At 41.8% G+C, this 17,899-nt stretch overlaps 1 protein-coding gene across 1 annotated transcript in view; it reads right to left on the bottom strand.

The window, feature by feature from the left end:
- The window catches only part of CUBN (cubilin), a 184,331-nt gene that overhangs the window by 1,461 nt on the left and 164,971 nt on the right, over window positions 1-17,899 (bottom strand). Inside the window, exons 60-66 of the mRNA XM_075211910.1 lie at window positions 11,989-12,194; window positions 10,342-10,504; window positions 7,736-7,944; window positions 5,671-5,818; window positions 4,384-4,565; window positions 2,214-2,379; window positions 1,169-1,404 (exon numbers count right to left, since the gene is read on the bottom strand). Coding sequence (XP_075068011.1) covers window positions 1,169-1,404; window positions 2,214-2,379; window positions 4,384-4,565; window positions 5,671-5,818; window positions 7,736-7,944; window positions 10,342-10,504; window positions 11,989-12,194 — 1,310 coding nt within the window. The remainder of the gene's footprint in view (window positions 1-1,168; window positions 1,405-2,213; window positions 2,380-4,383; window positions 4,566-5,670; window positions 5,819-7,735; window positions 7,945-10,341; window positions 10,505-11,988; window positions 12,195-17,899) is intronic.

The following is a 17,899-nucleotide window of genomic DNA, read 5'->3' on the forward strand; positions in this document are numbered from 1 at the left end:
CTGATTGATCTTAGCAATGCCTTCATATAATTTGACAATCACTTGTCCTCTCTTTATGAAGTTAGTCTTCTGTTTTTATACAATTTAGGCTTAGGGCTAGATTTACTTAACTGTGGGTTGGGAAAAGTGGAGATGTTGGCTATAGCAACCAATCAGATTGTAGATTTAATTTATTTAGTGCATTCTACAAAATGACAGCTAGAATCTGATTGGTTGCTATAGGCAACATCTCCACTTTTTCAAACCCACAGTTTAGTAAAATATACCCCTTAGGCTTGATACACACTACAGAAAATTTATTACAATGCGATATCGTTAGCGATGTTACCAACGACTGAAGTCCAGATCAGCATGCCAATTCATGTGTACACACTATACACGTTTTACGCAATTTTTACACGATTTAGCATCCAAGCTGTGATTTTTGTCTGCCTATCCATCGTCTCAAAAGAATGTGACTCAAACACACTGTGCAGATATATGACCTCCGAAATACTCATGGATGGGTCTAGCCATCCTGCTTGGATTGTCTGATATATTAGGAAAGAAGGGCGCTTTACATGGACCAAACTTACAGATTCGTTGGCATACAGCATAAGGGGAAGCCGGTTTTTCACTTGTGAGCTTAACCAGCATCTGTATGTACAACTACCTCAGTCGATGTAGATGCTCACCAATATGAACGCTTCCATAATTATTCTCTATTCAGTTCACATTTTTAAAGTTATTTAACAAAAAATTAAATGTTACAATGTGAGCAAAACAAATACCCTTAATGTGACATTATTCTGAATTATCAGGGATATCTCCACCTATTTTGTTTTTAGTTAGTCTAATATCTGTTGCTGAAGCGTCCTAGCAACCAAAAATCAAGTATGGCACGCCAAACACGTACTCTATGGGGCAGATTGAATTCGGCCACATCAGTGTAGGATTAATGCGGCGTTAGTACTATTACCTTTAATACGGTAATTTTATCCCGGATTTTTACTGGCGGCCCCGAGAGGTGCGAGCAAAAATCAGCATTGAAATTAACGTACAAACGGTAATACTGCACACTGAAACAATACAGTTAACTTATTGACCACAAGATGGCGCTCATGCTTACAATAAAAGTAAAGGCTGTAAATGGGACACAATCTGTATGTGAGTTAAAGTGACAGCTTACCAATCCACAAAATGTTCTGATTAATGGAGAGGTCCTTAGGGGTCCATCGTAAACTCTGAGATAATTTCTCTGGCAATCTCCTGGGTCATCAATGCTGAATGCAGCAAAGTTTATTCTAACTGTCCTTCCCAGAGGAGCAACTATCATCCATTCACAGTCTGTGTTGTTGCTGTAGCTGCCAGGATACCCAGGGCTGGTAAATGAACCATGGTCTCCAAACAAAGTGCCCCCGCAACCTGCAAATGCCACAATGGTTACACATACATGATATTTAGTAGCAGCAAGTTAGAGGCATGGGCACAGCGTTCTGCACCAACGCTGGTCAATCTGGTAATTCAAAATGTTTTATATCTGGAATACTTGGGCGTTTTATGCATAAGTCCAATGCATTGCTAGGTCAGTCATTTATCTAATGCCAGTGCTAATGGCAGTTCTCTTCTCTTCAATCCCACATCATGAATTCTAATATAAGTTGTTTCACAAACTCTGACCACCTGCCGGCTCCCAGGGTCCCCAGGCGCTGTGTGCGTCTCTCTCTATTATATTTATAGTAGAGTCCAGAACAGAGGAAGCTGCACACAGCACCAGACCAGAAGCTGCAGATGATCAGGGAACATGGGAGGTTCCCGGGGTAAGTGAAACTGCATGGTACCAGTTGGGCACGCTAAGGGAAGGGCATTAGGGATGGAGAGCCCTTACTGATCACAAAAGAGGGCAATGACGCTCTCATTATCCAATGGGCAGACAGTAGTATGATTTCAGGAGTTTTCTGGATATCATCAACTAATTAACTGATACTGTACCTGTATTATATAGTTGCAATACAGTGACTTCTGATATCCTTATCATAGACTATAAGAAGGTACATGATCCCATATATAATGGTATATATGCAAGCAAAATGTTATAATCAATGAGTAATAATGTCATGTGTTCATTTGTCTGTCCAGAGAAATACATGTCGGCATTGTAGTTCCACAGACGATGCACTTTCCAATGTCTGATGTTTTAGTAAAGGCTGCGGTAATTACTCGGCATTACTTACCAGATGGAGACGAAGTCCATGTAATTTCATAGCCCTTTGTATTCAAAGTGAAATCAGATTTGAAAAACAGACGGAGAATATTACTTTTTGGAAATACTGGATTTGGAAGATTATTTCCACAATATGTGCCGAGTATTGGGGAATCGGGAGCACTGCCGTTTCTCACCTGGAAATAAAGACAAAACATGGCTTCACTAGCAGACTGTTCTTCCATTCTTACTTTCATGTTACCGTAATGTAACTATTATACCACTTAAATATTAATATTCACAGTCACACAATGACCAGATACTCCCGTCCCGACTCCCAAGTACCATCCCCAGCTCACCATAGTATCCTAATATCTCAGCAGCTTCCTCTGACCACTGGCAGACACAACTCTCTTCACGGTGGTTGTACTTATAGGGACAATTTTACTTGACTACACTGAGTATAGGAACAAGGGAAGACTGTAATTAATATATCCAGCTTGAACAAGAAATTAACAGACCAAGCTCAGCTAACGAATAATGGACTTTTGTTCTCAGTCCAACATCTCAAAGTCCACCTTTAACTTTGAACTAAAACCACCATAAATGCTTTTACTTCTTGTCCCCATTGAGCAAAAAAAATGACATTATATGATGCACAACCCACTTTTTTGAATGAAGTTCCCTGATTCGTGGAGACATACTGTCATTGCCTCCGTGATGACCTCCACCCCCCACCCCCACGATGTACCCTATTTGTGTCCTCCACTTCCCTTTAGGATGTAACCCCTCAGGGCTCTCATTCTTTGTGTTCTCCTATTATTTTTGCCTCACCCTATGTACCTCTAGGTCTGCTTCTTGGGCCAGGTTTACTTTACCTCCCTGTAAATAACCTGATCTGATATACCCAGTTATCTGGCTAATCTGTAAGCTAGTAGATGGCTGGTCTTTATATTATTATGTTTAGGTGAATAATGTATTATGTAATGTATCATTGCTGTCTGTCAGTAATTTACATTTACGCACTGCAGACCTTTTGTGGGACCTTATAAACAAGAGATATTAATAATAGAGGGAGGTTACTGAGAGGAGATAACCAAGTGGGTAACATTCACAATATTCATCATCCACCCAATGATTACAGATTAAAAATGATAGCTCACAGATCGCACCAGTATCAAGGGCGGATTCAGGTGGTGGGGTGGGGGGATTGCCCCCCCCAGCATACTGCCTCGCTCCCATTGTATAGGAGACGGCTGTTTTGACTAAACTCCTGAGCAAACTTATGTGGAATGGAATGGACACGTGAACAAGAAGTGGCATTAAACCGGAAGTGATGTCATTCTGAAACATCTCTATACATCTAATAGAGGTCAGTTTTTTTAGTTTTATATCACATCTGTGAAGTGACACACTATAGTATCACACACCAACATAGGAATTGATTTTGCAGGATCATGCTGAAGGAATATTCAAGTATAATACTCCAAAGCTGTTAATTCAGCCAGAGGAAAAAAGGAGAGTTTGTTTATAACGAGTCAATATTCTGCGGGTCTTGAGGAAAAGATGAAATAGAAACTGGTAATTACCTCTTTTTAAAAAATGGTTGTCCTTATGTTGTCCCAGGCAATATTCCTCGGTCCTTAAATAACAAACTCTCCTTTTTTCCTCTGGCTAAATTAACAGCTTTCGAGTATTATACTTGTATATTTGTCACGTTTCACATGAGACTTATTTTATTTATTTTTGTTATTACTTAGACTTATACATGTTGCAATTGTTCTGTTACCTCTCTGTGGTATACAGGGATTTGCTTTCTGGCCAGAAGCACTTTCTTCTTTTCTGCTGATTAAATTATTACCAATACTTATGTACTTACCTGGTCTATGTTCTGTACTGAGAATGAACTAACATATGTTTATTTAGTTTACATATACACATTTCTCTTTACTAAGCACCAGGGAGGTTTTTGTTTTTGATTTAAGGATTAATCTATAAACCGCCCCCTGAAAAAAGAAAAGTCTAGATCCTCCCCTGACCAGTATAGAGGTATAACGTATTATAAGATACAGCCATTAAGCTCAGTAGATTTTGATTTGAAAAGAACACTTTTTTCTCTGGTGAATGATTCACTTTTAGACATAAAAGACAGCGCTGTCACCAGTGAGCGTTAATAATGAATAAATAACAGAAGACCTTACTTCTAGGTAGTCGTTACACGGTGAGCCCAGCGCCTCTAGATGGAATGAATTGAAGAAAAGTGATATTAAGTAGTTCTCCGGAGCCCTCAGGATTATGGTGCATTCTGCCATATTCGGGTAATTCCCAGGCCAGCCTGGACTCTTTAGGTAACCAAATGACTGGTTATATTCGCGGCTGCAGTCTATTGTAAAAAAGAAGACGACCTGTCATTTCACAAAGACTACATTCTTTTTACAAGTGATAACTGTATTGGGGCCATGAGGGCTTATACGGATCATGTTATAATTTTAATGCACGTTTTTTATTAGGATTAATAACACATATATTGCATGCATGGACAACAACTTGCCACATGTGGAGCCACTAAAGAGCAGGCAGGGAAGAGATTATTTTAAATTATTATTTGGATCCATGATACAAATAAATAACATGAAACAGGAGGCAACGATAGCGCTGTCCAAATGAGCTTACAATCTGAGGTGTGGGGGACAACTGATAATGAATGGGCTTAATGAAGTGACGGCCAACCCAACACACTCCGGGGCCGCATGGCGCGGCCCTCTAACCTTCAAGAGGTCAGCACATTAAACTTAATCTCAGTAATAACTGGAAATAATACATTTAATCAAAGAAAGAGCCACCTGTCTGCAATAACCTGGGGGTAAATGTATCAAACCTTCTAAAATGGAAAACTAGAGATGTTGTATATAGCAACCAATCGGGTATTAGCCATCATTTTCTAGAATGTAGTAGATAATGATATCTGGAATCTGATTGGTTGCTATGGGCAACACCTCTAATTTTCCCTTTTAAAAGGTTTGATACATTTATCCTTTGGAGTCTTCTCACTGTAAGTACAAATCCAGGGCCCCTTGCAAACAACACTAGTTATCAGGGTGCAGCCCAAGAAGTATTCAAGATACAGATTGCTTCACCCAGCAATGACAAAAAAGGACAGACTGAGATCAGTCTATGATTTAATAACTCCATGACACAAGCAATATAAAGTAATGTATTTTAATGCTTTGCTTGCTAGAAAAGACCAAGGGCTAGATTTACTAAACTGCGGGTTTGAAAAAGTGGAGATGTTGCCTATGGCAACCAATCAGATTCTAGCTTTCATTTATCTAGTGCATTCTACAAAATGACAGTTAGAATCTGATTGGTTGCTATAGGCAACATCTCCACTTTTTCAAACCCGCAGTATAGTAAATATACCCCCAAGTATGTTTTGAAAGTAAAACAGCTAAAAGAAGATATGAGAACCACAAGGGAATGAACCTTACTTTCGATTTGATACGTAAAACTGAGCCCATTGCCAGACACGTATTCTTGTGACCTAAAAGTTACGACAGCCGTGCGTCCATAGGAGTAAAACTCTGGTATTTCATGTGTTTCAATCCCGCAAAATCTATGGACCTGCCCAAAGTCACCCTGCAGACAAATGGAAAGAGAAAATGACACCAATGTAATAAGTAAATAAACAGCATAAAGTACAGTAATAGCTTCAATATTAATTATTTGTTATTATAAATATAACGGTCTACATAATTATTCTCTTTCTATGCAAATAAGTAACCAGTTCTGATGAATACTCTTCTGGATACATGGTGGGTCTTTGAGTCAATGCTTTACACACTGGGTTTTTAGAGCATGACATATTGAGTGGACAGAGGATATCCATTTACAGACAGCCTGTCTCTACCTTGTTAGGTCTCCTCAGTGCTGGACAGGGTGTTCTGGTCAGCATGTGAAACGCTATGGAGACCTGGGGGTATATTTACTAAACTGCGGTTTTGAAAAAGTGGAGATGTTGCTTATAGCAACCAGTTTCTAATTTTCATTTATTTAGTACATTCTACAAAATGACAGCTAGAATCTGATTGGTTGCTATAGGCAACATCTCCACTTTTTTCAAACTCACAGTGTAGTAAATATACCCCCTAAAGTAATATTTATTATTTGCATATTGTCCCTGGGGATAGCTTAGCTTAAAAATCTGACCAACTCTTGTTTATTTAGGCTCTCCCTTCTATACTTAAATTATAAAATATGTTGCCATATGTTTATATGGTGGCCAAACTCCCTGATGGCAACAGGAAGTAAGGCATTTATCTAAGTCTACTACTGAAGAACTAATACAATAATAATTACTAATTGTAAAAATCTTGCTGATAATATAAACTTTGCAATTATATCAAATCGTAAAAAAAAATCCTAAGCTATATTAACTGCATATGTCATCATGGCCACTTTAAAGCAAGCGAGTACATAAATTAAGCAAATTTGGGAATGTTTCATGTCATCAGTGTTTGATGTAATTCATACACTCAAACCTAACACTTGTACGCAATTGAGCTAGCTTGACATGTATTCCTATAAATAAAAACCTCACATCAACTTACTTCCTAACATTAATCAAGGCAAGATCGGGACAAAATAAACCAAAGCCCTTATCCTTGCACACAAACCCCCATTTCACCACAACACACCCTAATCTACCCAACTACATTCACTTTCTGACAAAGCCCCTCCTGCTTCCCTGTAAGCCCCACCCCTTTCCCTGTAAGCCCCACCCCCTTCCAGGGTCCATGATTCAGAGCAGGCCCTCCAAATTTGGGACTTGTGTGAGGTATGAAGCAAAACACTGCCTATGGTCATATCTAGAACACCCATTTTAAGGAAGATTCCACCAAAAAATAAACTTTCATGAAAACAAATGCAACAATGCAAATGTGACGCTTGATATCACAACACATGAGGTACAGGCTACTGATGATGACAATCATGGCCACCTTCATCATCATCATCATCATCATCATCTATTTATATAGCGACACTAATTCCGCAGCGATGTACAGAGAACTCACTCACATCAGTCCCTGCCCCATTGGAGCTTACAGTTATATTCCCTAACACACACACACAGACACACACACACAGACTGAGAGAGGCTAAGGGTAATTTGATAGCAGCCAATTAACCTACCAGTATGTTTTTGGAGTGTGGGAGGAAACTGGAGCACCCGGAGGAAACCCACGCAAACACAGGGAGAACATACAAACTCCACACAGATAAGGCCATGGTCGGGAATCGAACTCATGACCCCAGTGCTGTGAGGCAGAAGTGCTAACCACTGAGCCACCATGCTGCCCACCTTCAAATGATCTAAGCTTCAAATAAAGGATATTCTATTAATGTCTGAAACAATGTTAAGTCCCTGCTCTCTGACCATTTCACATTTTATCGGCACATCCAAGCAGCAGATAAAATTTCTTTTCTATCTTTAAAGTTTCTTATAACATCATTTATTGCTATAAAATGTTTACTGCAGATATAAAATAACCTTACCACAGGTGAGTCTTTCAGCTCCAGGTAATTCTCGGAGCAGTCTAGAGCTCCCTGGAGGTGAAAGTCCCGGATATTCAGCTTTACGTTCTCCTTTTCCGGAGCATCAATAGTCCAGATGCATGTTGTAAATGACGGGTAGGAATTAGGGAGATTTGGTGATGTTGTAGTTGTCAGAGTAGATGTTGCGTTGTACATCCCACCACATAATACTGTTAAAAGACACAACACGATCTAAGATTCTTGCTGCTTTGTTCTGTTACATTTACATTGCCAATAAAACAAGTCAACAGATGGTCACAACTTTGTAATTCATATAGGTTACAGATAAGTGCAGACTAGTAAGCGCTGGTATATTAAAAGTTTTTTTTACTACAAGAGGCAACATGGTATAGAAGAGAAAACACTAAAAGTGGACGTGTCACCAATAGACAGTGAAAGCATCCATTGTGTGGACTGAAAGAGCGCACCCTATAGATTCTACAGGCACCTTTCCATCAGTGAAGCATTGCCGGACTAATATTCATGAGGCATTAATTCCTAGTGAGTTCATAGGCTGCATGATCATGAATATTAATTCAACCTACAATATGGCTGCCTCCACAGTGTGTAGGTCAACGTTTCACTTTAAATACAGTCTACATTACCTAAAGTGTGAAGCTGCCAGCATCAGGTATAGTGAAATTGATTAATTGACCAAAGTGACTTATGTAACGTCAGATTCATTGGAAATATAATACAGAAGCACGTCTTTAATTGTACGTTTTGTGGGCTGGGAAGGTTTGATGTTTTTGGAAAAAGTAAGTACAAGAAGAGTGGGTGCTAGGCAGGGCTGGATTAAAGGAATGGAGGCCCCTGGGCTAATAGGGCCCCCATTCCCCCATGAGGCCCCTCCCCTCTGAGCCGGCCCCCCCCCCGTGAGCCGCAAAACCCCCCTCCCCCCTTGAGCCACCCGCCGCCCCCATACCCAAGCGCTTACTTATTTCTGTTGTCCTGTCTCTGTAGTCTTTCCACGGCGCGCTGTAAGCTCCTTACTGAGGAGATCTTACGGAGCGCCGCGGAAAGACTACAGTGATAGTGCTCAGCCGCATCTATTGGCCGGGGGTGCCTCCCGCCCCAGCATCGGTCATTAATACCTCTGAGCACTGTCAAGGGCCCCCTGGATGCCGGAGGCCCCTGGGCTGCAGCCCAGTTAGACCTCGGGTTAATCCGGCCTTGGTGCTAAGACATGTGGGGAGGAGATTAGACACAGGGAAGGAAATACATATTTTATATTGTATTTCACGGTTTTATTCAATTCTGATCCCAGGTTACTACGGTTGGTAATATGTTTAAAAATGTCGGACATTAGGGACATTAGTAAAAGGGCAATGGGCAGAGGAACCAGTATAGCATTGGATGAGGTTGTTATGGGAGCCACACTTATAAGAAGGGGATGATTAAGTATACTTATAGTTGTCAATATGATTGTGTTGCTTCATGGGCAACGAAAAGCCACCAGAATCTACTTCATGGAGCATTACAGTCTGCTGAATGGGGCCTACTTGCATTCTAGGCAATGGCAAATCTTTGTTAATTGGCAATTTTAAATGCTTAAGTGAATACATAGTTAGGTTTTACATTCCTATATGTGTCGATTTGTGTGTCCAACTAAAATGATCACACAGTTTAGTAGAAACTGCAGCATCTATTTGCCTATGATACATACTTTGAATAACTAAAATGTGCAGAACATGATAACCTACAGAGGTTTAGATTGTGAAAGGATATTGACTTTGCACCACATGGCCTAACAGAATCAGAAGAAGCAAAATGAGTCAGGATGTTGAAAATAGGTAGAACAAAAGATTATGGAGAAGTAACAGAAGCTGGAACAATGGCAAAATGGTGATAGATCATTTTGAAGGAAGTAAGGGAATGTATAATACCCAGCACAACATTATAATATAATAATACGTATCACACCACAATCCCAAACAAAACAAAAATCTGCAGTGACATGCACTAAATTCAATTGTTACCAGCAGCATATTAATATCGTCAGACCTTTTAAGAACTCAAGAGATTCCACCAGTGACAAACAGGATCAGGAAGGGAAAGATAATAGGACAATGAATTTTAATGGAGTCATAGTCAAGGTAAATCTTAATAGGATGCTGAATCTTGTGTAAAGGTTTTTGGGTGGCCACCGGTGACTGCAACTGGATGAGTGCGGCAGGGTGGTACATGCACAAATGCCAGTACAGAACCAAGTGCTCTGCATCCTGATCTTACTTGCCTTTGGACAACACTTTGCCACAGGGCAAGAGAAACTGTCTTCCTCTGACTTGTGTTGGTTGTGATGGTGACTGTGAGGAAGGAACATTGGGGCATCTCTAGAGTCAGACACCCATGCCAGAGTGAGGTTAGAAGGACCATCATAGAGTGATAAAAAAGGAGTAATGGGACAAGTATAAAGCGTTAACTGATGTGCAGTGTAGTGATGGTAAAAGAAATATAAAAAAAAAGAAAAGAAAAAAAGCTGTGTAAGCTGGGGCCCCACGCATTTTGCCCAGCATTTTTTAGTTACACCGTTGACTTGAGTGCCTCATTGATTTAATAATACTCACAGTCAGTGGTAACATACGTAGCGTTGAAACCTGACAGTTCTACTGTTGAATCACTGATAAACCAAACTGTGAGAGTGTTGCTTGTAGAGATGAAATGTGCAGGCAAAACCGAGCCGCAAAATGTACCTTGTAAACTACTATTGGTACTGCTGCCATCGAAAATCTGAAATGCAAAAATTGGTTTTACATTTTTATTAGACATAATTGTAAACGGTAGCTAATCCGGTCCTGTCATCCCCACACAAACATTGGCACTATCTAATCATCAACCAATGGTCTGTCTAATCAATAGAATGAATCTCTGCAAACCACATGTGTTCTAGGAGCACTTCAGAAGGGTTTTTCAAGCATCCATGAAATTTAATGTTTAATGATAATGTTGCGTGTACACAATTTTGCACAGTTCAAACTCTGAAAAAAGTTTAATAGGTACTAGAGCTCTAAAATAATGTCATTAGTTCATAGTAATCATATGATTCAGGCTGCATTATTTGTGTTATTGAGCATACATTGTAGGAGTGTAAGAATAGGGTACGCACTTTGCGTATTATCCGGATAAGTGGAAACATCATCACAGTCAGTGATTCCAAACAGTGTGTCTGGACACACTTGCAAGTCACAATTTGTGGCTGGATGTGTCATAAGAATTTCGGAGTGATAGGTAACTCTTACAATATTTTGAAGGTATGCCACTGGGATTCTATTTAAACTATATTTCATTACAAATAAAACAAATTACCTGTAATTTTTATGGTTTTATTGCAATATTCTTACACATGTGCCACAAAAAAAGAAAGAAAATGAATAGAGTTTAATTTGTGTTGACAGCGGCTTCAAAACACCAAAATGTTTAGGACCATGAGGTTAGGCATCGTTCTTATGTTTACAGTTTTTTCTTTATAAAAATGTCAACATGTCTTTGTTATACAATTATTCATGAACCTCCAGGAAATGAAGTTTTCTTCTTTCCTGGTAAATATATGTACTGCACATATCACTGCACTGGAGAATCGTGGTTTCCTGTACGAATACACACACAGGGTAGATTAACTAAACCTTTTAAAAAGGAAAAATGGAGGTGTTGCCCCTAGCAACAAATCAGAATCTAGCTATCATTATCATGTACTAGATAAACAATTACTAGAATCTTATTGGTTGCTACTGGCAACACCTCCACTTTACCTTTTTAGAAGGCTTAGTAAATCTACCCCCAGGGCTTATACAACCTTTTTAGTAGCAGATTTTTCTGGGCCATTTGAAGGTCCTAAGGGCCTTACAGCATCCCACACCAACTTAGATTTGTGGAAAGGCCACATGATGCTAGTACTGATAATTAGTGATTTCATAAAAAAAATCAATTTTATGCAGTTCACATTAGGGGACGATTGGAGCTCGGGGCTCTATGTCGATGGGGGTGGTAGTATTCTCCAAATGTTTGTTATGGACATTCCTGATTTCCTGTGTGCATGGTCATGACATATTGATGACATACCTGTGGAGCAGAACATGGGCAATTTATCATGCATTTTCCTAAAAAATGTGCAGCAGTAGTTACACCAGTAGTAATTTTGAGTACATTGTTGTAAACAATGTAGCAGTGTTGTATAATAGTAACTCTGCTAGGATCAGAATATTTTGTGATCTTACTTTGACAAAATCATATCTGCATGTTTCCAAGGACTGCCCTTCCAGAAAGAACCCAGAGAACGTCAGGTTAATCAGTTTATTTACAGGGGCGACAATGTTCCAAACACAATCCAGGTTCTTGTCATATTTCCCATCCTGATTTGTATCTGGAGAGCTGAAAGAGCCGGTGGCGTTAGTCAGGTAACCCCCACAACCTTGTAGAGGTCCTAGGATAAAACAAAATACAGAAATGAGTGTGCATACACTAAAAGTCAGGCCAAGTGAGTATAAAAGTGATCATCGTATCTGGAGCAGTGATATAATATTTCTTAGGGACAGAAGTGTGCCTAGCCATTATTTATGTACCAACAGTGCAACAGCTCACAAATTGTTATTGCAGAAAAAAAATTGCATTTTCAAATTAGGTCTCGACATTTTGCTAACCATCAATTAATGACCAACAAATGTCTCCATGATGATCTTTGAGTGATATTTTAATGCCATACCTCCCCTCCCCTTTTCCAATCCCCTCAACTACCTTCCTCTGTAAATTGAGTGAGTTTTCATGGTTTTATTCATGATGCTGGATAGTTAGCTCTTATGGTGACACAAATACATGCTGTTGATTTAATGAAGATGCCAGGTACATCTCTGAAATGATACATGTGATCAGTGCTTTTTTTGTCATAGAACTCACAGGAACTAAGTTCCGGCATCTTTTCTCTTACAAAAAAAGCACTGTATGTGATCATGTAACTTGTCATCTTTCATACATTTGATCATGTCCTTTATAAGAATGCAGATAAAACAAGTTGTAATATGGGAAAACTAAAGTGCAAGTTTATATTATTCCTGGAGAGGGCGCTGTTGTACAGCATTTGAACTACTAAAAGTGCAGTATAAAATGGTTGCAGGGATCACATAAATTAATAAGTAATATTACGTGTAGCTGAAAAATGTGCATCAAAAACAAACATCCTCGTTTCCCAATATGCTACAACCCTCATCGTTCAGCTTGTTTCTGAACTAGAACTCCTATCCGCTTCATGCTGCAATAAGTTAATTACTAATTTAAATTATTATGTCATTACAAAATGAAACCTTAAAGGATAGTCTCACTTCAGGAAATGTAAAAATGCATGTACCCCCTAACTATACCTGTAGAACGGGCTCGCCCCCCCCCCCCCCAATTTATTGGGGAGAGGGAGCATCAACATATTACACAATGCAACAAACAAACAACATACAATGAAATGAAACATATGGTAAAGATGGCTCTGCCCAAACAAGGTTACAATCCAAGAGGTGGGAATACTTTATACGTAAGGTAGCAGGATAATATTTGTAGCTGCTGGTGGAGATACATGTTTATTGATAGAGATGCTGGGCTAGTTCCTGACTCCATACCGTTTACAATTACAGATGCAGCACTAATTTCTGGCTCTGGACAGTTGAATATTACAGCCTCTGTGCTAGTTCCAGGCTCTAGGCAGTTGGTGGATACATGTACTGTGCTAGTTCCAGGCTCTGGGCAGTTGGTGGATACATGTACTCAGAGCCGTAACTAGGGTGGTGCGGGCGGTGCCGTCGCCCCGAGCGCAAGCCCGAGGGGGCGCAGCAGCCGCCGCTACCTTCCCCTCTGTGGCTCAAAGTAAAAAAAAAGTATCTAAAAAAAATTAAATAAAATAAAAAAATATTGCCCCCCCCCCCCCGCGACTCATGCAGGGGGGGTGCCGCGAGTCGGGGGAGGGGGGGTCGGTTACCGCGAGTCGGGGGAGGGGGGGTCGGGTGCCGCGAGTCGGGGGAGGGGCTAGTGTGGTGGCTGGTCAAAGAATGATCACACTGTCTGTCAGACAGTGTGTATAAAGTTATTTGTCAGGACCCGCCCCCTCCCCTTCCAGGATGCTGTGCTCCGCTCCACCCCCCCCTCTGAAAAGAAAGTGAGGAGCGGCCATTGCTGAGCAGAGAGAGTGAGTCCCCTGCATCTACTGCTGACTGCTATGCTGACCATCCAGGAGGGAAGAAAAATAGGTAAGTAAATGTTATATTGTAATTAAAATATATATTTAAAAAAAAAAAATAGGAAATAGGGTGCTCCATCCAGGAGCAAAAACTGAGGGAGTGTAGTGGGGAAGCAAAATCTATGGGGGCAGGGGACATGAAAATGTATAATGATTATTTTTTGGTATTGTATTTTTTGGTATTTTGCATTTATGTATTCTCCCCTGTCCCTCTCATCTACCCCATCTGTGCCACCTTCTCCCCAGTCCCTCTCATCTACCCCCTTGTGCCACCTTCTCCCCAGTCCCTCTCATCTACCCCCCTGTCCCACCTTCTCCACAGTCCCTCTCATCTACCCCCCTGTGCCACCTTCTCCCCAGTCCTTCTCATCTACCCCCCTGTCCCACCTTCTCAGTTCCTCTCATCTACCCCCCTGTCCCACCTTCTCCACAGTCCCTCTCATCTACCCCCCTGTGCCACCTTCTCCCCAGTTCCTCTCATCTACTCCCCCCCCCCCATGTGCCACCTTGTCCCCAGGCTCTCTCATCTACTACCCCCTCTGTGCCACCTTGTCCCCAGGCTCTCTCATCTACTACCCCCTCTGTGCCACCTTGTCCCCAGGCCCTTTCATCTACTACCCCCTCTGTGCCACCTTGTCCCCAGGCTCTCTCATCTACTACCCCCTCTGTGCCACCTTGTCCCCAGGCTCTCTCATCTACTACCCCCTCTGTGCCACCTTCTCCCCTGTCCCTCTCATCTACCCCCTTGCACCATCTTCTCCCCTATTCCTCTTACTTGTCATCCTGCAGCCCACTTCCAGCACTGGGTTTATATGTATTTAAAAATCCAAATTTATATAGTGTATGTCGTGTAAAGTACAGGAAATAGAAAATTTGTCATTTTCATATTCATAATCTATGATTTCTATTTTCCTCCACATAGTGTCTATTGCAAAAAATACAGGTGTAGCCAAGGGCTCTTATATTTCTTCCCTATAGTGAGAGAAATTTGTATAGGTTACACCTGTATTTTTGAGGCTACCAACTACACAGCAATACAAAAGAATTCATTCAGTAAAGTGCTAGCCACACCCCCACATTAGGTTGGCCACACCCACTTGGCAAATGTCACTCCCACTTAGATGGGGGGCGCCGGTGCCCTGTCTCGCCCAGGGCACTAAAATGTCTAGTTACGGCACTGCATGTACTGTGCTAGTTCCAGGCTCTGGGCAGTTGGTGGATACATGTACTGTGCTAGTTCCAGGCTCTAGGCAGTTGGTGGATACATGTACTGTGCTAGTTCCAGGCTCTGGGCAGTTGGTGGATACATGTACTGTGCTAGTTCCAGGCTCTAGGCAGTTGGTGGATACATGTACTGTGCTAGTTCCTGGCTCTAGGCAGTTGGTGGATACATGTACTGTGCTAGTTCCAGGCTCTGGGCAGTTGGTGGATACATGTACTGTGCTAGTTCCAGGCTCTGGGCAGTTGGTGGATACATGTACTGTGCTAGTTCCAGGCTCTGGGCAGTTGGTGGATACATGTACTGTGCTAGTTCCAGGCTCTGGGCAGTTGGTGGATACATGTACTGTGCTAGTTCCAGGCTCTGGGCAGTTGGTGGATACATGTACTGTGCTAGTTCCAGGCTCTGGGCAGTTGGTGGATACATGTACTGTGCTAGTTCCAGGCTCTGGGCAGTTGGTGGATACATGTACTGTGCTAGTTCCAGGCTCTGGGCAGTTGGTGGATACATGTACTGTGCTAGTTCCAGGCTCTGGGCAGTTGGTGGATACATGTACTGTGCTAGTTCCAGGCTCTAGGCAGTTGGTGGATACATGTACTGTGCTAGTTCCTGGCTCTAGGCAGTTGGTGGATACATGTACTGTGCTAGTTCCAGGCTCTGGGCAGTTGGTGGATACATGTACTGTGCTAGTTCCAGGCTCTGGGCAGTTGGTGGATACATGTACTGTGCTAGTTCCAGGCTCTGGGCAGTTGGTGGATACATGTACTGTGCCAGTTCCAGGCTCTGGGCAGTTGGTGGATACATGTACTGTGCTAGTTCCAGGCTCTGGGCAGTTGGTGGATACATGTACTGTGCTAGTTCCAGGCTCTGGGCAGTTGGTGGATACATGTACTGTGCTAGTTCCAGGCTCTGGGCAGTTGGTGGATACATGTACTGTGCTAGTTCCCGGCTCTAGGCAGTTGGTGGATACATGTACTGTGCTAGTTCCAGGCTCTGGGCAGTTGGTGGATACATGTACTGTGCTAGTTCCAGGCTCTGGGCAGTTGGTGGATACATGTACTGTGCTAGTTCCAGGCTCTGGGCAGTTGGTGGATACATGTACTGTGCTAGTTCCAGCCTCTGGGCAGTTGGTGGATACATGTACTGTGCTAGTTCCAGGCTCTGGGCAGTTGGTGGATACATGTACTGTGCTAGTTACTGACTGCAGGCAGTTGGTTGTTATGTGCACTGTGGTATTGTGTAGTTCCAGGCTTCAGACAGTTGGTGGATATGGGCACTGTGCTAGTTCTTAGCTCCAAGTAGTTGATGCAGGGATGCTGCTACCACTAGTTGAAGCTAGGAGGTTGCCTAGTTTGCCAATAGTTAGGAGACACCTAAGAAACAGAGTGACATATTGTAACTCATTCAGTAGTTTTACTAGCCCCCACGGTGAGTGCCAGCCGTTGACATGGAAAAGCATTAGATGCCAGCTTCTCATCTTCCTCTTTTGGATTTGGGGTTAGGGTTAGGATTGGTACAATTCTGTATTTTAAAGTGTGAGCGTTGCTTGTAGCTATGAGTTAATGTTAGGTTTGGGATGACACTGGTTCTAGCTTGAACTCTCCCAAACCCAACCCAACCCTTTGTGAGATATATAAAGATTGGTCTTGAATCACGTTTAGTAAGCTTAGGGGAGGCTGGAAATGAGGAGGTGGAGCAAAATAGGGATCTAAAAATCAGCTAGGGATGGAGGGGGCACATTGTTACAGGAACAGGCTCTTTGCGTAGTGGCAGAACATACATTTGTCTTTCAGGTTGTGCAACCTTTGTGACCGCAAGGAGCGCATTACTCCGTACTTTAACAGGGGCAAAGCCGAACAGGTCTCTAAACGTGCACTGAAACGTTAAGAGTTAAACCTATACCAATAAAGATTGTCTGACTAATAATTATTAAACACTGCAAGATCTTTTGAGCACACTATTAGAAAGAAAGTGTATAAAATAAATAATAGCCAACATATAGTGACTGTCAAAAACTGTTAAAATGATTACCTGCATCAACTTATATGATTGTCTAGTGATACATTTCTTTGATTTAAATGTAGTGTGTTGATACTATGCCATTTTGGTGAAAATCTGTATACTGTATTTGCAGATTGCCCTAATATTTTATAGGACCTTAACAAATTCAGATATGAACTAAGAAGATAAAATATAAGACGGAATGCGTCAACGTCGGACCCCATAGCAAAATTTAGGTTAGGGCCTAGCAATGCCGCTCCAGTCTCCAGGCCTCCAGCAAATGCAAAGAATAACCCCCAATAGGGGCTTCACTGCACATGCACCAAACCTGCGTATGCTCAGAAGAGGCTCCTGAGCTGCTGTGCTGAGCACAGAGCGGGCCCCCCCTCTGGGCCCCTTAGCGTCTGCACTCCTGCAGTGGTTAAAGATCCCGTGTTTGCGTGGGTTTCCTCCGGGTGCTCCGGTTTCTCCCACATTCCAAAAACATACTAGAAGGTTAATTGGCTGCTATCAAATTGACCCTAGTCTGTCTGTCTGTCTGTGTGTATGTGTCTTAGGGAATTTAGACTGTAAGCTTCAATGGGGCAGGGACTGATGTGAATGAGTTTTCTGTACAGCGCTGCGGAATTAGTGGCGCTATATAAATAGCTACAGGATGACTTCATCTAAACTATCTGCAATTCTGACTCTT

The sequence above is a fragment of the Mixophyes fleayi genome, chromosome 5, assembly GCF_038048845.1.
Source record: "Mixophyes fleayi isolate aMixFle1 chromosome 5, aMixFle1.hap1, whole genome shotgun sequence".
In the NCBI taxonomy this organism is placed as follows: Eukaryota; Metazoa; Chordata; class Amphibia; order Anura; family Limnodynastidae; genus Mixophyes; species Mixophyes fleayi.